The following is a 23916-nucleotide window of genomic DNA, read 5'->3' as shown; positions in this document are numbered from 1 at the left end:
AGTTATGTCTGGCGTTGTTGGGTTAGTTGGACAGGGAGAGGATGAGTTGGGTGCTGTCTGCAAATGACACAATATTGAGTCCGTAGGTTCTGACCATGGGCTCAAGCGGAGCCATGTAGACGTTGAAGAGCATAGGGCTGAGGGAGGACCCCTGCGGGACTCCCCAGGTGATAGGTGCAGGGTCCAAGAGGAAAGAGGGGGAGTCTGACCCACTGTGATCTGCCGGAGAGGAAGGAGCGAATCCAGTCGTGGGACTTGTCTTGGATCGTGGAGTCTGCGTATTAGGGTGCGGTGAGAGACTGTGTTGAATGCCGCTAAGAGCTCGAGGAGGATGAGGGCTGCTGTTTCTCCTTTGTCCAGTAGGCTACGGATGTCGTCTGTTGCGGTGAGGAGGGCGGCTTCTGTACTGTGTTTTTTCCTGAAGCCGGATTGAGAGGAGTCGAAGATGTTCTGCTCTTCGATGAATGTGGCAAGTTGGCTGCTGATGGCTTTCTCGATTACTTTCGCTGGTAACGGGAGCAGGGAAATGGGTCTGTAGTTTTTGAGGTCTTCAGGAGGGGGTTGATCTCAGCGTGTTTTTGCAGTCATCAGGGAACGAGGCGGTTGCCAGGGAGCAGTTGATGGTGTGGCAGAGAATGGGTGCGATGGTGTTGGCAGCTCTGTTGGAAATGTGGTGGGGGCAGGCATCCATGGTGTCCCCAGAGTGGATTGTCTTCATCGTCTTCAGTGTGTTTTCGGTTGTGAGGGCTGTCCAATTGTTGAGCACTGGCTTTAGGGTGTTGGGTGGTTGGTAAAGGTTCAGTGTGTTGTTTGTCTTTATTGAAGTTGTCGTAGATGCTTTTGATTTTGTGGTGGGAAAAGGTGCTGAGTGTCGCAGAGGTCTTGTGAGGGAGGGATGTCGGACTCACTGGTGGGTTGGGTGAACTCCATGAGTTCTTTGCTGTTGTGTGCATGAGTAGAGATTCTGTCTTCAATAGCTTTTTTCCTCGTTTTTCTAATGAGTTGGTGGTGGCTCTGAAATTGTTGTGGGCTTGTGCGGATTTGGTAGTCCTCCATTCCTTTTTGAGGTGGCACCGAGTGCCTCTGGACTCTCGAAGTTTGGTGGTGAACCATCTAGCTTTTAGGCGTGGGTTTTGCTGTTTTTCTTGAGGGGGGCCTTGGTGTTGGTGCTGTCAAAGCTCTATCTGTGCAGGGTACGGGTTGTGGTATTGGGGTCGTCGTTTTCTGCAATGGTTGTAGTGGAGGTTAGTTGGTCATCGGTGCTTTGGGTACAGTTTTTTCATGGGAGCAGGTGCTGGTGTTTGTGGTTGGTGGGTGTTCTGAAGGTGAAGTGGACGCATCGATGGTCAGTCCATGGGAGTTCGGTGGTGTGGCTGAAGGTGATGGAGTATCCTGTTGTGAAGAGGGGGTTCAGAGTGTGTCCTGCTGAGTGCGTGGGTTCGGTCACGATCTGGTGGAGTCCAATATTGTGGAGAATGTCCAGGAGGGATGTGGTGCTGGGGTGCAGTTGGTTGTCGAGGTGAAAGTCGAGGTCTCCCAGTAGGGTTTAATTGGTGGACATGATGGCATGCGGGGAGATGATGTCTGTGATGGAGTTGGCGAAAAGTTCGCGGGGTCCAGGGGGTCGGTAGAGTAGGGTTCCTCGGAGGGTGGAGGTAGGGCTGGCCAGTATCTTGAAGTGAAGGTGTTCCATCAGATCTGTGGGCTCGTCGGGGAGAGGGTGGAATTGTGGACGATGGTGATTCCTCTTCCCGGGCTGGTGAGGCGGTCCTTCCTGGAGAGCTTGTATCCTTGGGGAATGGCGATTGCGATGTCCTGTTCCGAGGTGGTGTTGGTCCAGGTGCTGTCGAGGAGGTCCCAGATTTCGGTGGCGTGTTTGTGGAGGGATCGGATGTTGAGGAGGATGCATTGCAGGGTCTTCAGTTTGATTGTGTTCTTGCGTGTGGGTTGCGTTGGGGCTGTGGTTTTGGCAGTGCTGCAGGTGTGCCTGCAGTAGTGACAGCTGAAGGGTCCGTGGGTGTCAGCTGGTGATGCTAGCTTGCAGTTGTTGTTGCAGCCTGGGTTGAGAGCTTGGAGTGCTGCTGGGTCATAGTGTTGGTGGTGCAGAGATCCAGGGTCCCTGGTGCTGGCCGCAGTCAGGTCGCGAATGGAGGCAGACGGGCTTGCCTTTGGCGTGCTGGCGGCGCAGCCCCAATTAATTAGGGGTCGGTGAGGGCTGGCAGCTGGGAGGCGGGTAGGGGAGCTAGATTGGCCAGTCGCACTGATCATCTTGGGGGGGAGGGGCCGCGGGGCAGCAACAGCAGGGAAAAACAGGCTGAAAAAGGCAAAAGAAAAAAGGCAAAAAGAGAGAGAAACGTGCAAATAAGGCAGCAAAAGTGCAAGAAAGAGTGGAGGAAAGACAAAGAGGGCACAGAAGGAGAGTGAAAGGGGATATTGAGATAAGGGTAAAAAACGACTGAAAAGAGAAGGAAAGACATAGAAGGAGAGTATAGGGGGAGCTTGAAATGAGGGGAAAAGGACAGAAAATGTAGGAAAGACCCAGAAGGAGAGTGAAGGGGGAGATAGAAGGGAGGGAAAAAACAAGTAAAAAAGGAGAGAAAAAGCGGAGCGAGAGAATGGAGACAGAGGTCCACTGGACCACCAGGGATGAGGCGCAGGTGAAGCCTGTTGGATGGAGGAGGGCCACGAACACCAACACTTGAGAGTGCAGGGTCTTGGGGGAAGGCCTCACTTAATTGAGGAGCTGCGAGGAAGGGAGAGCAATTTCACTGACATTGAGTCAGTGGTCTTGCTCGCCTGTCCCTGCAGCAGCCGCCATTAAGTAGGGGTCGGGGAGGGCTGGACAGCTGGGAGCGGAGTGGGGAGCTGGATTGGGCCTGTCGCACTGTTTGTGCTGGGGGGAGGGACCTTGGGGGCAGCAGCGGGAGGAAAAACGGGCTGAAAAAGGCAAAAGGAAAAAGACAAAAAGAGAGAGAAAAGTGCAAATAAAGCAGCAAATGTGCAAGAAAGAGTGGAGGAAAGACACAGTGGACACAGAAGGAGAGGGAAAGGGGGAGATTGAGATGAGGGTTAAAAATTAGTGAATAACAGAGAAAAGACACAGAAGGAGAGTGAAGAGGGGACCTTGAAAGAGGGGAAAACGACAGAAAATGGAGGAAAGACCCAGAAGGAGAGTGAAGGGGAAGATAGAAGTGAGGGGAAAAAACGAGTGAAAAAGGAGCGAGACAGTGGAGCGACAGAATGGAGACAGAGGTCCACTGGACCACCAGGGATGAGGTGCAGGTGAAACCTGCGGGTGGAGGAGGGCCATGAACACCAACACTCTAGAGTTCAGGGGATCGGGGAAGGCCTCACGTAATGGTGGAGCTGCGAGGGAGGGAGAGCAACTTTACTGACAATGAGTCAGTGGTCTTGCTCACCTGTCCTCGCAGTGGCTGCCATTAAGTAGGAGTTGGGGAGGGCTGGACAGCTGGAGGGCGGGAGCAGGGAGGGGAGCAGGATTGGGCCGGTCGCACTGGTCGTGCTGGGGGGAGGGGCCACGTGGGCAGCAGTGGCGGGGAAAAACGGCCTGAAAAAGGCAAAAGGAAAAATGCAAAATGAGAGAGAAAAGTACAAATAAGGCAGCAAAAGTGTAAGACAGAGTGGAGGAAAGACACAGAGGACACAAAAAGAGAGTGAAAGGGGGAGATTGAGATGATGGTAAAAACGAGTGAAAAATGGAAGAAAGACCCAGAAGGAGAGTGAAGGGAGAGCTTGAAATGAGGGGGAAATGACAGAAAATGGAGGAAAGACCCAGAAGGAGAGTGAAGGGGGAATTAGAAGTGAGGGAAAATAACTAGTGAAAAAGGAGAGAAAAAGCGGAGCAAGAGAATGGAGACAGAGATCCAATGGACCACTAGATATGAGGCGCAGGTGAAACCTGAGGGTGGAGGAGGGCCTCGAACACCTACACTCGAGAGTGCAGTGGCTCGGGGGAAGGCCTCACTTAATGGTGGAGCTGTGTTTTCTCATCTGTCCCAGCAGCGGCCGCCATTAAGTAGGGGTCGGGGAGGGCTGGACAGCTGGGAGGCGGGAGCGGGGAGGAGATTGGGCCAGTCGCACTGGTACTGCTGGGGGGGAGGGGCAGCGGGGGCAGCAGCGGTGGGAAAAAACGGGCTGAAAAAGGAAAAAGGAAAAAGGCAAAAGAGAGAGAAAAGTGCAAATAAGGCAGCAAAAGTGCAAAAAAGAGTAGAGGAAAGACACAGAGGACACAGAAGGAGAGTGAAAGGGGGAGATTGAGATGAGGGTAAAAAATTAGTGAAAAACAGAGGAAAGCCACAGAAGGAGAGTGAAGGGGGAGCTTGAAATGAGGGGAAAACGACAGAAAATGGAGAAAAGACCCAGAAGGAGAGTGAAGGAGGAGATAGAAGTGAGGGAAAAGAACGAGTGAAAAAAGGAGGGAAAAAGCGAAGCGAGAGAATGGAGACAGAGGTCCACTGGACCACCAGGGACAAGATGCAGGTGAAACCTGCGAGTTGTGGAGGGCCTCAAACACCAACACTCGAGAGTGCAGGGGCTCGGGGGAAGGCCTCACTTAATGGTGGAGCTGCGAGGGAGGGAGAGCAATTTTCCTGACAATGAGTCAACACTGACCCTTGGGACCCCTCAAATTAACATTTTCTATAGAGCTCAATTAGCATTAATGCTGTATGGTCACTGAAGTAGGCCTGGGATCCTCTAGGGTTGTTTTTTATTTGCGTTGACGTTATGTACCCTTGTTCAGTACTCATATATTAGGCAACAGCTCAGTATGCTGTTTCGTGACCAGAAGTAGAAATCAGTACCTAAATGGTTGGAAACCTCTGTGCTTCAGTGATTACAGCAGTTATAAAATTATACAAAGACAACCACAGAAAGAAACTCAATTACACAACCAGCAAATTATGGATACCTACAATTGACATTTTGTGCAGTAAAATGGCATAGAGCTGAGATTACTGTAACATCTCCTAACACACATTTTTGCAGGACCCTTGATGACCCTCCAGTGCTCAGATAACTGGGGACCAGTTAAACAATTTTCTAACTTTACCCTTGGTTATCTTAAGGTTATCTTAAGGAAATGTGCTCTTATTACATGCTCACGCCTGGCCGACAAAAAGAAATATGCTAACATGCAACAAGGGAGAAAAAGTTGTAATATATAAGGATGAGGAGCATAAAATAGTGTAATCAACATTTACTCCACCATACCTGCAGTCTGGGAGACACTGGCAGGTGAAGGAGGGACCTTTACTTGGCAGAAATATGTTCCCTCTTGGCAACCTTACATGGGGCAACTCCCACTCAGATGTTGTCGCCCAAGGTGGGTAGAGAATCCTAATGGGGTATTGCACACCTTCAGGTGGAGAGGGCACACTAAAAGTGATACATTTGGAAGATGGCATGCAAGAAAAAGTGCAGATATGATTGGTTTCATGTCCTTGGAGCCAAACCCGTTCCCAGTGCTTCATATGAACACTGGGCTAAAATCTCTCCACTGAGCAAGAAGGAGGGAGGCATGCAGTGTTGCCCCAGAAGAGGAGACCTTTGTTACCATACCCTCTGGATAACTGGTGTCTCCTGAGGCAGCTTTTGAGTCAGCAGATCTCATTTTCCTTGTGTACACTGACCACAATCGGCCCAAAGAAAGGTGGTTTACACGTAGATAGTGCATGCAAACACAGACATGGCTCTGCGTATCAAATTAATCTATGGAGATAGTATTGTCAGTAGGCCTGGTCCAAATGTTATTTACTCTGAAGTAATTGGCGTAACTTTGGTAAATGTGAATTATGAAATTTACATGAAATTTCTAGATCATGCCATTACACCACATCACGTAATTTCTGGAGAAATTATACAATTTTTGTAATTTTTTTAATGTGAGCAGCATTTCAGGTTGATTTTTTGCCTGAGCAGACTGTTCAGGTACGTTTTAAGTGGAAAACTACAATCAGAATGTGAACAGCAGTGTTTTGCATGCAAGTGGCAGTTCCTTTAATGTGAACGGCCAATAAACATTTCAGGTAGACTTTTTACCCGAGCGGACCGTTGGTGAACTTTTGAGTACAAAAGCTACAAATCTGGGCAAGCGAGCCAGTGTTTTAAATTAATGCAACCAGAAATCAACATGAAATTACATTTTTGATTCGAAATTTTACCCAAATTGACCGATGGGTAATTTTTTGAGTGCCAGGTGCATTTCACGTAATTATGCACAACTTTGAGTACTTTTGCTGTAGTTTCATGTAATTATGCTATTTAAAATTATGTGATTTATGCCCACCATTAAGGGAGCATATCTGAGGTGCATGGTGACATTCCCTTGCAAACCAAGCTGTGTCACATGCTGAAAATGACTTTCAGAAGTATTTCCTGCCAACCAAGGTTCTGGCGTATCACTGCCAAACGTTCTGTAAAGGCACAGTTACCATGTGGTGAGCTTACCCACCACTTTCTCGTGTTTATATATTGTGGCACATAAAGCCACGCTGTCACATTCTGGGTCTAATGCTGCCACTTGTGATGATCTCTGAAAGACCAGGTAGATGTTGTGATGTATTTTAGCCCTGGAGATCAACATGTTGGGATCCAAAGAGAGGCTACGAAAGAATGAGTGAAAATGCTTTTGCATTCATTTGTGATGGGAAAAACAAGGGTTTTGGAGAGTAGGGATTGCATATCTAAAATACTGATGTTTTCAGACTTAAACAGTAGGTGCAACATGGGCACCACAGACAAAAGGTCAAAAATCCTTTTGCAGAAGACTTTTTCTGTCATCATGTTATGCCTCTGTTATGAATCATGACATTTGCATTCTGGTAATGACTTCAATTATACAACGCATTTCCATGGAGGAGCCTAATTATACAATGTATTTACATTGATGAGACTCAAGACATCTAACTACCAGGGCCGGCAAGATTGAATGACCTCTGTAGACATAGCCAAAAAACCTTGAAATTGGTCAGGAGTAAGTGGATAGGAACCCTTTTCAAAAGTTTCAAAATCAACCTGGATGCTTCATATGTCGTTCTAGATAAATGTTAACCAAAACAGCCTTGCAAATATGCAAATGTACTTAGCCTGGGTATTCATCATGTCGTTCGAAAGTGGGCTGCAAGGGCGGCTGGATAGTAAGTAAGTAATTTATTATGCTTGATTGTTTAAAATAATTGCATGTACATAACATATAGATAGATTTTTTTTTAAAAAGTGTATTGAGGTTTACAGGCCTGCACAAACACATACTGTGTAAAGTTTTGGAATAACATACATACAAGGGAAGCGGTTATACAATTATGTAGATACAGTTATATTAAGTATTCTGTGCATGTTATTGACCCTCCCTCCCGCCTTATACCATATAAATAGCTTGATGTAAACAGATACAAAGTTGTTAAAAAGTCCCTATTTAAACTATCGATGTGATTAAAAGAACCCACTGAATAATGGGGCATATTACCAATGATTAGCGATATTTATCGCTAACTAGGCTTAGCAACACATTTTTTATCGCTAAGCATCGCCGGAAATTATCGCTGAGATAACGTGCTATTAGCAACGTTTATCTCCAAAGCGATAAATTTTCCGTCAATAGCGTGAATATAGCTGAGAATACAGCGATATTCACGCATTAGCGACAAAATGCTCTTAGCCATGTTATCCACCTCTCTTTGGATAACATGGCTAAGAACTGGTCAGAGCAGGCGTTAGTTTTTGGCGATAGCGGGAATATTTCCATCGCTACGCCTGCCTTGCTAATAGGTGATAGCGACGTTAGCGACTGCTTTCAGTCGCTAACAGGTTGGGTACGCCCACTTTGCATGTCATTAGCGATAAATATCGCTGACATGCAAAGTGGGACCCAAACCGCTTGCTATCGCCTAAAGCTGTCGCTAACTGCTGTTAGCTACAGCTTGCTAATAGAACAATAGGATTATTGCCGCTTAGCGGCCAAAAACGTCCGCTAAAGCGGCGATAATTGCCTATCGCCCTGCATGGTAATATGCCACCCTTGAGTTCGAGTTTCCGCCCTAGCAGCCTGCACCCTCTTTCTTTGTTTTGTTTGCCAACAGCCTTTGCTCTGCAGTGTGTTTCTGTATGCATTCGCTTCTCTGCTATATTGAGGACTTTTGTGAATTGGCATATCAGTTGCGTGGCATCAGATTTGAAGCAAGCCAGCACTACCTGTCTGCAGGTGCGGATCCCTGCTCGATTGTAGAGGAGAAGAAGTAGTGAACATCTTTCTTTTGCTAAATTTGTGCACATGCAGATTATGTGAACAAGTTTGTAGTATCCTGCATATATATTGTAAGATGTTTTTCCTCCTCGACGTTCTCTCTGTCACTCTGTTGTTACTTTCTTGCCATCTGTTCTTTGTTCACTCTCTTTATCTCTTCATCATATTTTCATTTGTTATTCGAATAGAAGGAAAGGGGATATATGTAGTATCCTGCATATATATTGTAAGGTGTTTTTCCTCCCCTGCTCAGCCAGTGTCTGTGCTCCGACTCATTGGAATGTTGGAGTCTGATGGTGCCTCGGAATGTTGGAACTGTTAGAGGCAGAGTGACAGTTGGTCATGGGCTGAGCAGCTGACAGGCAGCTCCTGGTGGGGCTCTGATCTACCACATATCTACATGATGTCCTGTACTTTACTACCTGTCATCTTAATGAATAAAACATCCTGAATTACTACCTTCTTGAGTGGATCTTCTTCACTACAAAGTTCTTCCAGTCCTTGACTGCATAGACCGCAGGTGTTGTCTCTAGGCTTCCACTTCCGGAGTTGAAGGTGAGGCAGAATTGGAATTAAGCCCTGCCGATATTTTAAGTATTTTTCTTCAGTGTGATATTATTCTGCACTCAAGTGTGATTGTGGTTTAGCTGCGACATAGTTGTTAAGTACAAGCCAGCTGTGTGCCCTTTTTGCAATTGTGGCCTTGTCCTCTACTGTTGACAGTGCTTTGATCGATTTAGAAAACCACTGTCTTAAAACCGGTATTTGTCTAATGATTCCCAAGCAATTTCCAGCCCTAATTGTTTTAGGGAGTCTCTAAGGTATGCTCCAGGCGGCAATGTCCCTTTGTGTGTCAAATCAGTCCAGGGATGCCAATTTAGTGTGTTTTGATCTGCTCCTCTGATCTTGTGCCATCCTTTTATAAAATCACCCCTTCTAGCCAGGGTTTGTTTCTGGGGCCTAAACTCTAGGCTTATTTGTGCAGGAGAGGTGTAGTTTGGAATTTGGAAGATCATTCTATGTGCCCTGGTAATTATTTTTTCCACAGTAATTACATCTGTTCCTCGCATTACATTACTCCGCTATGTTATTTCCAAGATGAGTTTCATTTGGATAAACTCAAGTAGGGGTGTCAGTGAAGGCTCAGAGAGTGCTTTTTTTAGGGACTTCATGACAAAGGTTATAGTGTTGCCTTTCTGTCTTAGTGCTTATTTTTGAGGGTTAAAAAAACCTTTGTTGTCTTCAAGGCTCATAGATATTTGTATTCCTTTGCTAGTTCTAGTCAGTGTGTATCCAGGAACCAATGGGGTGTTTTTTTCTTGGAAAGGTTTATTGCCATTGTTTTTGTCTTCCCTAAGTTTATTCTCAGTGCGTTCTCATGTGAGTATTCTTGTGTTGCATTTAATGAGTGTTGGCTATATAGGGGGCAAGACATGCCAATGTGGACTTCAACTCACACTGTGTTGTTATTCAGGCTTCACAGTAACAAAACAGCGACAAAAGTAATGGTCCGCTTATCATGTGTGTTAATTAGTAGATTATGTATTTCAGACAGGAGCAGCTCCTCCGCTAAGGCAGAGGATCATCGCCCCACTGCTCTGTGAGCAGTTGAAAAAGAAAAAAAGTGATATTACACATTGTTCTTATCATTTTATGTTTCCATCCTTGCTCAGCAGGTTAGGGGCGGGGCAGAGCTGGCCTGTGTCAGAGGAACAGGGGGTGGAGTGGTAGCATTCTCCTAAGTTTTAATGAATGCTTGGCTGTCTGTCATGTGCCGGCCAAACAGTCATGCGCACTCTGCATGTTCCCAACCCAGGCTGTATTACAGTCGGGGTGGGGAACATGCCCAGACTCCCACACCAACCCACAGAGCTCAGGCTAGTCACAACGCTGCTATCAGCAGCATCGTGATTGGCTAGGAGAGTCAGGAAGCCTGGGTGCTTCCAGCTCCTGCTTCCTGCCCTGGAGTCCTGGAAACAGGCGAAGAGGAACGAGAGGTGGTAGACACAGGAAAGTGTTTTTATTTTCATTCCTAATCCCCAAAACCGCGAACCACCCACCCCCAATGCTGTTAAGTAGCAACAGCTACGGATTTGAAAGAAACATACTTTATAACTGTAAGACTGCTTAAGCTGGTGATGTTAGAGATTGAGTTAACAAACTTAAAGAATTCAAGTAATTTTTTGAACCAATCTTTAGTTGCTATTTACTTAATAAATAAAGAAATGCGTTCATAGGTGTAATTGATCACATACTCTTAAAATATTGTTCTTGCATTTCTTTCACAGGGTGCAATGGCAGCTACGTATTATGCCCTGAACTGCACACCTCAGGCACCTAAGCTGGAACCTGTGCTGTCCTCCAGCCTGGCTCAGCGGAGAGGCTTGAAGAGAGTAACATCAACTCGGTTGTAGCAACTGGATCAGGAGGACCCATCCAAGCCCTGCATTTCTTTCTAAAGATGATCTTTGGATACTCAGTGACAGCAATGTGAAAGACTTGCTCATAAATTGTCTGGAAGGACCAGGCACTCATCAGTCCCACCATCAGGGCCAAGAAATATTTAAGTTTCTGAATCCTGATTTTCAGATTTCCCCCAAATCACTCTGTGCCAATTTTTACATCTGCTTTCTTCTTTCAAGACGTACAGGTCAACCCACATAGGACGCACGTGCCAACTACAATTTTACATTCTAAAGCCAACCTGTGTCTTTGCCTTCTCTGCTGGTATCAGTCAGGGTACTCGGATTAAGTTCCAAGGGCTGCTGTAAAATGTTGACTTACTGTGTTTCTGTAACATAAACCGTCGATGGAGGGAGGAGGCTGCTTGTATCATTATTGTGGGCAAAATTATTTTGAACTACATGATTGAGGTTTTCTGTAAACAAAAGAGATTGTTCTTACTGTTTAGTAAGGTTGGGAAAGTTTGACAGGTTTTGACAAAAAATTGGCTGCGCACAATGCTGTGCTGCTTGGTGTATCTTCAGAGAATGTTTATCAGAGAGAAAGGACTATTCTCACGAGAAGCGGGCAAGGGGTATGAACCCAAATTAGACTGACAGATGTCAAACTTCTCCTTGAAAGTCAAAGAACCATACTGTTTTTCGGCTAATGTTTGCTCTACCTATGTCATTTTTATTAATTTTGCCAATGCCAGATGTTGAATCATTCCATGTGACAACTTCATTTATTTTTTTTTATGTTGAGGTTATTTATAATATTGCCCAGACAGCTTGAAGTCATTTCTACATCCAGGATTTTTAAACCCTAGAGGAGTGGAAGGTCAGGTGAAAAATGCAAATTAGAACCAAACACTCTTTTTAGTATACAGGATTAATGTGTTCTTTATTAATAATTTGGTTCTTATTTATTATTGTATTTGAGCATGCAAATAAATGGACATAGTTGCTGTGAGCATCTTGATTGACACAATAGGAAGGGTTGACAATAACAAAATAATTCACATTGCAGATATTAACAACTAAGGCTGTAAACGACTCAGTCCAATCTTCCTGCCTCCCTCTCTGGCCCTGAAGAAGGTCATTAACGTTTGCTTTAGGGTTGAAACATCCAACACAACCCGGGTTTGGACTGAGCAACAGACACTGCAAAACAGGGGTTCAGTGCTAATTGGTTTGTATGTCTGCTCTGTGAAATCAATTGTTACTGCTCGTTATTTCAATTTGAGATTTGCACTGCTCCATCAATAGCTACGTTTGTTTCAAATGCACTCTATGTTTTTTTGACCTTGACACTCAAATACTGTTGTATAGAAGGGTAAACTAATGGACATAAAGAACATCACTCCAGATCACTAAAAACAGTGTTTGGTTACAGTCTGTATTCTCGATACATTTCCTAGTCAAGAGATTGTGACACTTTGATTAAGAACTGATGATAAAATGCAGGCGTACTGGATATGATAAGATCCTTAGGAAATAATGAAAGTTACTAAATTAATTGTGTGGAATCACTATTATTTCTGTGTACGTATTACCAAGATTCCTGTTGTGAAAATAGGGTTACCATGTCGATATTTGATGATGGAAGAGATGAAGAAAATGTAAACCAGCAGAGGAACATATTTCATCCCATATTTAAACTTTAAATATTGATTTGGCTTAACTCAGCGTTATTATCTAAATAGTAGCTATGATTATTTTCTCTAAGGTGTCTAACTCATATCATATTCTATGCTTATACAGGCCAGCATACACCACTGTCCCCATGAATATTAATCTTACACAAAATTGCTGTCATGAGCATTATAATTCTGATAAACAATTGTCCAAATTACTGCCATAATGCAGCATTATATAAGGGAGTACGAAGTGGTAGTTGCATTTTGATGTAACAACTGAAAATGTAACAAAACCCTCGGTTAAAATTTTGCTTGATTACAGAATGTGCTTTGTTATGCTAATTTGGGAAAAGAGGCTAGTTAGCATCATGGTACACATTGCTAACTCATACTATCTTGTTATATACCTTATTATGGTAATTCATGCTATTTAACGTCAACAAAAACAAATTGCTACACAAACAAATGATGGACGGAATGCTGAATAAATCATACATTCATCCACAGTCAAGAGATCTAGTTTAAGTCCATCGTTCTTTTGCCCACCATGCCACTCCAGTTTAGACCCAGCCATATGCAAATCAGTCTTGACCCTGCGCCTCATGGGAACAGTCCAGACCGAACTGCCGGGCCAGGTCCTCCCATGCCCGGAAACAATTATCCTGGGACCGGTTTCTGGGTATTACTTCATCAGCCAGGCTAGCTTGAATCCAGTGGCACAGTGAGGCAAGGGATCCACATCAATGTATGTAATCCTTGTGTCTGCTATATCAGCGTTCATTTTTAAGGCCCTCAAAATAGCGCTAACCAACACAAAAAAATAAATGTAGCAAAACAGCATACATTTATCATATAATATGTACCTGAAGAGCACCTCTTCATAAATTGGTACGACCTCCGTTATCTAGCACAAGTGTTTTAAGAAATGGATCAAGAAGGTTTAGGTGTTAAGGTGTTGAAATGCACTAAACATGACTACAATAGACCTGTGACAGTGATGTCTCATATTTCACGCTTCTGCAACGTATAATATTGATCACAATGTAGAGTGAACCCAGAGCGCAGACAGCACATCTGTGGACCATGAAGACTAGAGTGTCGTTATTGAAGGCGCTGGTAGATGGAAAGTACTTCACAGGACAATTTGAATTTTGCAGATTTATGATTTATGTTTTCAAATCTGGGCTAAGTTATAGCATTTCTGATCATTTATAAACTATTTATTGCCCATGTTTGTCTGCTGTAATGTTCTATGTGCCAAACAGCAGCCGCCCAACGTTTGTCCTTCTCTAAGAAATATTAGCACTGCGATTGTTCACCAGGATGAATGTAGTGGTACCAAGTGCACAACTGATGTGTCCACCCATACCTACCTGGTACCCGATGCTCAATTAAGAGTGATTGAGCATCCAAGTATCATTAAGACAAGAGTGATGAAAAGCTGTATGTGAGGATTTGTACATTATTCTTGAGTACATAGGCAGAGAGACACATTTTGTGGCAACCTGCTAAGCCTGTCAGTGCTCAGTGTTTTGTAAATGCTGCAAACTATTAAATATTTGGCTCTGAAAATAAATGGTGTGTGTTGTTTTGAAATATTACTAAGATTATGTCTCATTACACATACTTGAGACACTGCCTGAAGGAATTTTACGTATCAGCTCAAGAACTAAACAAGAATTGGCAAAGACAATGGCTCTTGGAGCTAAAATCCCAAACTCCTTACTAGTCATTGTTTGTTTTGTAATTGCATTAATGCGCATGCGTGGTCCAGCAAATTGATGCATATAAAGCAGTTTGGAATGGGTTTTCGAATGTAGAAAATCCATTCTAAGGGGCCCATTAAGATGACGGACGGAAAAGCCCCCCCATCCACCATGAATACGGGAAAAATACCCCACGCATGACCCGAAGCATTTCCGTCTTTCAAATTACGATGCAATGTACGCAAAATCAGACCACGGCGGATAGATGTCACAAAACACCGTCTAACGCGGTTGGAAAAGCTGCAAAACCGACCGCCGCGGACGTGGAAAGATGTACAATGGGTCGAAAAGGCTGCTCCTGCTGCGGCATGACTGCACAGCCAATTACGATGAGAATGCGGAGCAGGTGGACCGAGCACTGCGTCCGACCATCGCGTCCGTACACAGGCCAAATGAATGACATGCGAAAACAATCCCACAATAATGCAGAAGTATGCATGTACTCCCTGCCACCCTCAATCACAACACACATGCCACAATGACACACCCCAATGTGCACCTGGTAGGGAAAGCCATGCGCAGCATGGAATAGACATCTGGAGGTCAACACCCATGTGGACACACCTACATACCACAGTATAAAAGCAACCCCAACCTGGGCCAGCAACCTTTGCAAACCACAAGCCAAGACAGATTGGGAAGACATTCCCAATGACTATGTCATGGTAAGGAAGGATAGAGATACTGGCAAAGGAGGGGGTATCACAATAATCTTCAAATCCAGCTATAGTTGTAAGTTTGAAACCTTTTCCTAGCCTGGATGTGAAGCTGCGCTTTTCAAATTAGCGATTAGCCCTCAGTTTACCTTGTCAGGTCTCCTGGTTTATCGTCCTCCTGGTATTTCCAACACTTGGAAGACTTCCTTTTCCGAAACAATTGCCCCACTATCCCTGAGGGCTGCAAATTTCACCATCCTTGGTGATCTCAATCTTCATTTAGAAGATCCTCTTTGCACCGTTAGTAAACACTTCTTATCAGATCTGGAAGCCCTTAACATCTCACTGTGCAATTCAGGGCCCACTCATTCTGCTGGGCACTTGTTGGACCCTATTCTTTCCAATCTTCCATACGAGTGCTCACTGAATGTTCGTCCAATGGAATGGTCTGACCATTATGCTGTCCATTTTTCCTTGCCTCTTACCAAGATTATGGCCAAGGGCTGTAATGGAAGGGATGAGCATATACGTCGGTGGAGTAAACTTGACATCACAAAGTTTAACCAGCACCTATGTGACACTCTTCCGGGCACCGATATGCCTGTATCGGAGTCGAACACAGTGGTATCCCAATGGCTAAGTGCCGCCGTTGACAAACTCCTTCCCCTGACTCCTAAGCACTCTCTGTCTCATCGTCCTCCTGCGCCATGGTTCTCTAATGACTTGAAGCTCCTGAGGGCTAACTGTAAGGCCCTCGAAAGGAAATGGACACGTTCTTACTCCAGCTCCCGTAAAGTAGCTTACAAGGAAGCCTTAAAAGAGTACCATAAACAATGCAAAATGGCGAGAGCAGCCCACACTGTTAATACGGTGACGCATGCCCAGAATTGTCCCCGTACACTTTTTTCTGTGGTAAAGAAATTAACAGGAGCAGATACGACCCCGGTCCCCCCTGCATTGGATGAAGCCCAATGTAACTCCATTGCTGAATTTTTCATTGCCAAGGTAGAACATATTTGTGATTCCCTGAACCCCTCTACTATGGTTGATGAATCATTGTCAGGATCTGTACTGACTTTAGAGAAATCACGATTTTGGCTGTGAAGCTCACGGAATGGCAATTGTTTGGCAATGCCTCCTTTTTCTCTTGTCTGAACAGCATCAGATCTGGCTCCCCACGTGATCCTTTACCTGCTAAAGTATTGAAGCTACTGGATCTTAGCTTCTGTCCTGTATTGATGAAACTTCTTAACTCATTCCTATCTGAGTCTTATGTTCCGCAGCAATGGAAACATGCAATGGTTGTTCCTCTCCTTAAGAAGGCAGGAGCGGATGTGTCCAACTTGTCCAGTTTTAGACCTATCTCCTTGTTGCCCCTCTTTTCCAAAGTCTTGGAAAGGCATGTTAATACACATTTAAGTCATTTTGTTGAGAGTTCGGGGTTTTTACATCCTTCCCAGTCCGGTGTCCAAGCGCATTACTCCACCGAAACCACACTCCTAGGATTCACCGAGAGTTTGCGGCACGGTATCGATCGCTGTGAAACCTCTGCACTCATCCTTTTGGACTTGAGTGCTGCGTTCGATACCGTGTTCCATTCTATTCTTCTTGCATCTCTTCGGTCCCTGGGAGTGGATGGTCCTGCGCTAGATTGGATTGCCTCCTTCTTAAGTGGGCGCACCTTCCAGGTCTTTTCTGAAAAAACTGCATCTGAAATTTGTCCATCGGCGTACGGCATTCCCCAGGGGTCTATACTTAGTCCTTTATTATTCAACATCTCCGTTAGACCCCTGGCCACCATTGTGGAGGACGATGGGCTCACGTTATTCTCTTACGCCGATGACACTCAATTTGTTTTCTCACTCTCTAGTAGTGACTGTAATAAAATTTCAGCCTTGAAGCTAGGCTTGACACGAGTTGCCGAGTGGATGCAGAGTCATTTCCTCAAACTAAACGGGGACAAGACCGAGGTTGTGATACTTGGCAAGAACAAAGATCTCTGGGGCCCCCAGCACTGGCCCAGTGATATGGGGTCAACTCCCCAGCCTGTTTCCGTAGTATGCAATCTCGGTTTTCTCATTGATGATAAGCTCTCAATGAGGCAGCAGGCCACTAAGGTGGCGTCCATTTGTTTTGCTACTCTGAGATGGCTACAAAATTTTTTAGGGATGTTGCCCCCTTCCACCCAGAGAACTGTAGTCCAGGCTTTAGTTGTTTCCCGCCTGGACTGTGGCAATGTTCTTTATCTTGGAGCGGACTCGACAACTATTAATAAACTTCAAGTTGTACAAAATGTGGCTGCCCGACCTCTTCGCAATGTTCCGAGGAGAACATCTGCCTCCCATGCACTCTGTGATCTACACTGGCTCAGGATCCCGAGCCGTGTTAAATTTAAAGTTAGACAAGGCTCTGCTCCAAAATATTTACAGAGCCTAGTCCAATCCTACAAGCCAAGTCGCACCTTAAGATCCTCAGAGAATGGTGATTTAATTATTCAGCGATTTAGACTAGTAAAGGTGGGCGGTCGGTCCTTCTCCCACTTAGGTCCCAAATCCTGGAATGCTCTACCTATGGCCCTTAAGACGGAGACAAACTTGTTTCGATTCTGTAAGGGACTCAAAACCTGGCTTTTTCAGTAGGTTGTGAGGGCTCATATAAGCTAGTTTAGTGTACCTGTCCTTTTTCTTCTTGAGTCTGTCCCTGGCGCCGGAAAACCCACTGCGGGTAGCTGTTGCACGTTATAAGTTTAAATAAATAAATAAATAAATAAACACAGAGAGACAGGACTCCATTGACTCACACTGAACACCATCACAACCACCTATCTCCACACAACACCACTTACACCCACACGCTGCACACACAACATGTCTTTCTACCATTACCTTGCACCATGCACCCCTCATTCATTCGTACCATGCTCCCAAGAAAATGCCCAACATCACTAACTCAGAGTTGAAAATGATGCCAGATGAGACAATCAGGGCAGAAACACATTTGTCCGGGGACCTGGTCCAACACACTCCAATTGACGGACCTGACCTAGTCAGCATCCGGTCGCTCCACCCGCTCCTTGGCTCACTGATATTGTATCGTCATCTCGTCCTGCATTCTGTGCTATTGCTTTATTTAATTAATATCTGTGCCAGTATCGTATCGTCATCTCGTCCTGCATTCTGTGCCATTGCTTTATTTAATTAATATCTGTGCCAGTATCGTATCGTCATCTCGTCCTGCATTCTGTGCCATTGCTTTATTTAATTAATACCTGTACCAGTATCGTATCGTCATCTCATCCTGTATTCTGTGCCATTGCTTTATTTAATTATTATCTGTGCCAGATTGTGCCCCCGATTTCGTCCTGCATTGTTTTGTTTTTGTTTTCGCTGTGGTGCCATTTTGTTGTGCCTTCTAGCCCGATCCCCTCCCCACTCGCCACCCCGCTCCTGCCTATCAGCTGCTCCTCCCTCCGACTGACAACATAAGGGAAGACCCGCGTGAGAAAGAACTGTGACCGACCTGACCTAGTCAGCATCCGGTCGCTCCAGCCGCTCCTTGGCTCACTGGTATCGTATTGTCATCTCGTCCTGCATTCTGTGCTATTGCTTTACTTAATTAATATCTGTGCCAGTATAGTATCGTCATCTCGTCCTGCATTCTGTGGCATTGCTTCATTTAATTAATATCTGTGCCAGATTGTGCCTCACTGCCCCTGATCTCGTCCTATATTCTGTGCCATTGCTTTATTTAATTAATATCTGTGCCAGATTGTGCCCCTGATTTCGTCCTGCATTGTTTTGTTTTTGTTCTCACTGTGGTGCCATTTTGTTGTGCCTTCTAGCCCGATCCCCTCCCCACTTTCCACCCCGCTCCCGCCTCCCAGCTGCTCCTCCCTCCCACTGACAACATAAGGGAAGGCCCGTGTGAGAAAGAACTGTGACCGACCTGACCTAGTCAGCATCCGGTCGCTCCACCCGCTCCTTGGCTCACTGGTATCGTATTGTCATCTCGTCCTGCATTCTGTGCCATTGCTTTATTTAATTAATATCTGTGCCAGTATCGTATCGTCATCTCGTCCTGCATTCTGTGCCATTGCTTTATTTAATTAATATCTGTGCCAGTATCGTCATCTCGTCCTGCATTCTGTGCCATTGCTTTATTTAACTAATATCTGTGCCAGATTGTGCCTCACTGCCCCCGATCTCGTCTGCATTCTGTGCCATTGCTGTACTCAATTAATATCTGTGCCAGATTGTGCCCCTGATTTTATCCTGCATTGTTTTGTTTTTGTTTTCGCTGTGGTGCCATTTTGTTGTGCCTTCTAGCCCGATCCCCTCCCCACTCGCCACCCCGCTCCTGCCTCCCAGCTGCTCCTCCCTTGCTCCGCCCCCTCCACTCTCCACTTATGGCAGAGTGGCAAACACGCAGCGGGCGCGCCCCATGCGCGCCAAAGGTAAGCACGTCTGCGCCCGTCCGCGCCTGGACCACGCTGAGAGCCAGACCCCCTGGCCCCCGCAAAGGCCATCCCCCCCGCCGAACATACGACACCGCAACCCTCACTGCACTCAACACCGGCAAACTCCCCGACTGCCACTGAGCTGCCCCAGGACACACCCATGGACCCTTCACCTGCCAATCCTGCAAGTTCTGCTGCATCAGGTCCCACACTACAACCACAAACGCCATACAGGGCTCCAACAACAACCACCTAAAATGCATCCTGCTCAGCACCCGCTCGGTCCACAGACACGCCATTGAACTATGGAACCTACTCGACATCACAACTCCGGACGTCGCCTTTCTCACAGAAACCTGGATGAACGCCTCATCAGCACCCGACATCGCCATAGCCATCCCGGACAGATACAAGATCATTCGAAGGGACCGCATCAACAAAACAGTAGGAGGCATCACGATCGTCCACAAGAACACCATCCGCATCTCGACCAGCTCCGACGACACCCTCACAGCCACCGAACACCTCCACTTCCAGATACACACCGACCCCAAGACAACACTCAAAGGCACCCTCATTTACAGACCCCCAGGACCCCGTACACAATTCAGCGAAGACATCGCTGACCTTGTCAGCCCACACACCCTCCCTTCTGAGGACTACATTCTCCTAGGGAACCTCAACTTTCACCTGGAGAATAACAACAACAACAACACCACCACCCTACTGGACAACTTTGCCAATCTCAGACTCAAACAACTGGTGAACACCCCCACCCACTACGCCGGACACACGCTCGACCCAATCTTCTCCTCCAGCAAACACATCTCCTTTAATCACCCCACGGGACTCCACTGGACGGACCACAGCTGCGTCCACTTCAGCTTCAGAAAGACCACGACCCACCACCACCCGCAACAGGTTCCCCACAGAAGCTGGAGCAAAATTACCATCGACCAGTTCACCACATCACTGAACCAAAACCCTCTCGCCAGATCTACGGACCCAAAGCAAGCAGCCATCAATCTCGCACAATGGATCACCCACTGCGCTGACAAACTAGCACCCCTGAAAAACCGTCCCAACAAGCCAGGAAGCAAAAAAGCCTCCTGGTTCAACGACGACCTCAAGAACTCCAAAAAGAACTGCCGCACCCTCGAGAAAGCCTGGAGAAAAAACCCAACCACAGACAACATGACAGCCCTCAAGAACGCCACCCGCAAACACCACCAGCTGATCCGTACCACTAAGAAGTCAGCATTTAAAGACCAACTAGACAACAACACCCACAGCAGCAAAGAACTCTTCAGCATTGTCAATGAGCTCAACAATCCCAGCGCCGGCAACAACGACATCGCTCCCTCTCAAGACCTCTGCGACTCACTAGCCTCGTTCTTCCACAGCAAGATCGTAGACATGCATAACAGCTTCAGTGACCAGTCCTCTCCCACTACCACTGAACCAAAGCCCCCTACCACCACCCTCCGTGCCTGGACCCCAATCAGCACCGAAGACACCATCCGCATGATGAACTCCATCCACTCCGGATCACCAACCGACCCATGCCCCCACCACATCTTCAACAAGGCCGACTCCGTCATCGCACCCCAACTCCGGGACATCATCAACTGCTCCTTCAACACCGCTACCTTCCCGGAAAGCTGGAAGCATGCCGAACTCAGCGCCCTCCTAAAGAAACCTTCAGCAGACCCCACCGAACTTAAGAACTACCACTCCATCTCTCTCCTCCCGTTCCCCGCCAAAGTCATAGAGAAGACCGTCAACAGCCAGCTCGCTGCCTTCCTTGAGTCTAACGGCTCCCTTGACCCCTCACAGTCCGGCTTCCGAGCCAACCACAGCACCGAGATCGCCCTCATCGCAGCCACAGACGACATCCGGATACTGCTCGACAACGGGGAAACAGCGTCCCTCATCCTCGTGGATCTCTCCGCAGCGTTTGACACGGTATGCCACCGCACCCTAGTACAACGCCTCAGGAACGTCGGGTTACAAGATAAGGCATTGGACTGGATCATCTCGTTCCTCGCCAGAAGAACCCAGAGAGTCCGCCTCCCCCCTTTCAGATCAGAGGCCATCGAAGTCATCTGCGGCGTACCACAAGGATCTTCGCTCAGCTCCACCCTCTTCAACGTCTACATGAGCCCCCTCGCATCCATCATGCGCCAACACAACCTACACATCATCTCCTACGCTGACGACACTCAACTGATCCTCTCCCTCACCAAAGACCCAACCACCGCCAAAGCCAACCTACACGAAGGGATGAAAGACGTAGCCGAATGGATGAAGAACAGCCGCCTAAAACTGAACTCGGACAAGACGGAAGTCCTCATCCTAGGATCATCTCCCTCTGCCTGGGATGACTCATGGTGGCCCCCGGCCCTAGGCAGCACACCCAAACCAACGGACCATGCTCGCAACTTGGGATTCATCCTAGACTCCCCCCTCTGGATGACCAAACAGGTCAACGCCGTCTCATCATCATGTTTTAACATCCTACGCATGCTCCGAAAGATCTTCCGATGGATCCCCACCGAAACAAGGAAGACGGTCACCCAAGCACTTGTCACCAGCCGACTAGACTACGGAAACACCCTCTACACCGGAACCACAGCCAAATTGCAGAAAAGACTTCAACGCATTCAGAACGCCTCTGCCCGACTCATCCTGGACATACCTCGACACAACCACATATCCGAACACCTGAGAGACCTGCACTGGCTCCCTGTCAGCAAGAGAATCACGTTCCGTCTCCTCACTCACGCACACAAGGCCCTCCACAACCTAGGACCCAGATACCTCAACAATCGCCTATCCTTTTACACCCCCCACCCACCAACTACGTTCGTCCTACCAAGCCCTCGCCGTGATCCCACGCATCCGAAAAGCCACCATGGGAGGAAGATCCTTCTCATACCTGGCGGCCAAGACCTGGAACTCCCTCCCCTCTCACCTCCATCTTACCCAGAACCACCTCTCCTTCAGGAAGCAACTCAAGACCTGGCTGTTCGATCAGTAGCGATCCCCTCTCCCTTAAGTACCTTGAGACCCTCTGGGTGAGTAGCGCGCTATACAAATTTCTGGCTTGACTTGACTTGCTTGCAAAAATCAGATGTGGGCAAGGATCTACAGCAAAGTCAATTCCGTAGGGACCACCCTATGCACTGTGCGTGACATCAGGAAGTGGTGGGGTGACCTCAAGAGCCGGGACAAGCCTCCGGCCCAAAGGAATCATTTGGCGGCCCAGAGGACTGGTGGCCGCCCTCCCATTCCACCACCAAACTTCCCTATATGAGAGGAGAAGGTGCCTGCCATAATGCATCCAGAGAGTCTCACATGAATCAAGGGGTGACTGGAGGCTGGTAAGTACCAACAAAATGATCACATCGCACTGCAATTCACCCTCTTGCACAACAACTGAGCCCAAATCGTCTGCCCACATCAAATCTCTGTGGAATGCACACTTAGAATATGAATGAGTCACAAGGACAGCATTTCCTTAATCAGATCAATCTCACAGTTAGGTGGTCAGCTCATGCACCCTGGCCTCCCTCCCAAATAGCATGGCTCACCCTCCCCACCCCACAGCCATGTGGCAGATAAACCTGTCAATTGTGCATCCCAACAGGTAGCTAGCTATCTCACTGGGGAGGGGGATGCCGAGCCCTGACCGCAACACCACAACTCCTGCATGGCCCTCTGCCTCCCCTCACAAACAGCTTGGAGCCAAAAGATCCCCACAAGGATGTTGTTGCTCATAAATCTCCAAAGGAGTGATTTCCTGAGAAAAAAATGAATCCACAAAGGATTTCTTCTCCCCACAACGCTCACCTGGCATGACGTAATGCTGTAACTACTCCAACAGTGAGAAGTGAGGAGTGTGAGCATGCGCAAATCGATGTGCCTGCTGGCTATGCATACCAGCGGGAAGAACGGACTGCCTGTGGCAGGGCACGAATCGGAGCTCAAAAGAGACCCGTATCGAGGTACACTCAGAAAAAGGGACGGTGCACAGCACAGGTGAGAATCGGCCCACTGAAAGACCTGTTTGTACATCAACACCATGTGCGACTGGTGACATACTGACATAAATGCCTAGTAAAGCAAAGGCAAAAGTCATGTCAACTCAATTCAAATGTGGAAAACATGAACATCTAAGTTATGCAGGGTGCAGAACATGCTGACAAAAGTGACCTACCTCCAAAAGGTGACTCAATAGCAACAGCAGGCGAATGTGCCATGGACGAGCCCAGCCTGCCCCCCCCCCCCGGATGCTAAAGCCTTGGATGCATACTCCCTGGTCCAGTTAGGTGAGAAGGATTGACAGGGCCCCTCCTGCGTGCAGAGGCCATGCATTATGTATATGGGAAGACTTGCACAACATGTCGTTTTTGTGCCAATGTACTGCTGACTCCCCAATAAGTGATTGGTGATAGTCATTTGTGTCCTCACATTCCCACAGCGAAAGCAAACTTCAATGAATGTGTATGCACAATGAGCCTCTGTGTAGACAAGTAGTCACTCCTTCACCAGCCCAATGACCTTCAGATATCAGGTGTCTTGACCGTCCCGCAATATTCACTCAGTGCTGAACAGGCTTGCCCACTATTTTCGGGGGAAACTGACTCACAGAGTATTGATAGCGTCTGATACTGAAGGCCGTCGCACATTTT

At 46.9% G+C, this 23916-nt stretch overlaps 1 protein-coding gene across 1 annotated transcript in view; it reads left to right on the top strand.

Moving 5' to 3' along the window:
• Window positions 1–13904, top strand: part of LOC147708562 (ribosomal protein S6 kinase alpha-2) — a 1617317-nt gene extending 1603413 nt beyond the window's left edge. The window contains exon 21 of the mRNA XM_086927240.1: window positions 10552–13904. Coding sequence (XP_086783366.1) covers window positions 10552–10677 — 126 coding nt within the window. The 3' untranslated portion in view covers window positions 10678–13904. The remainder of the gene's footprint in view (window positions 1–10551) is intronic.
• Window positions 13905–23916: the final 10012 nt, after the last annotated feature.

This window comes from Lissotriton vulgaris, chromosome 6 (assembly GCF_964263255.1).
Source record: "Lissotriton vulgaris chromosome 6, aLisVul1.2, whole genome shotgun sequence".
Classification (NCBI taxonomy): Eukaryota; Metazoa; Chordata; class Amphibia; order Caudata; family Salamandridae; genus Lissotriton; species Lissotriton vulgaris.
Note: the sequence above shows the minus strand (reverse complement) of the source record. Positions and strands in the feature narration are given on the sequence as shown.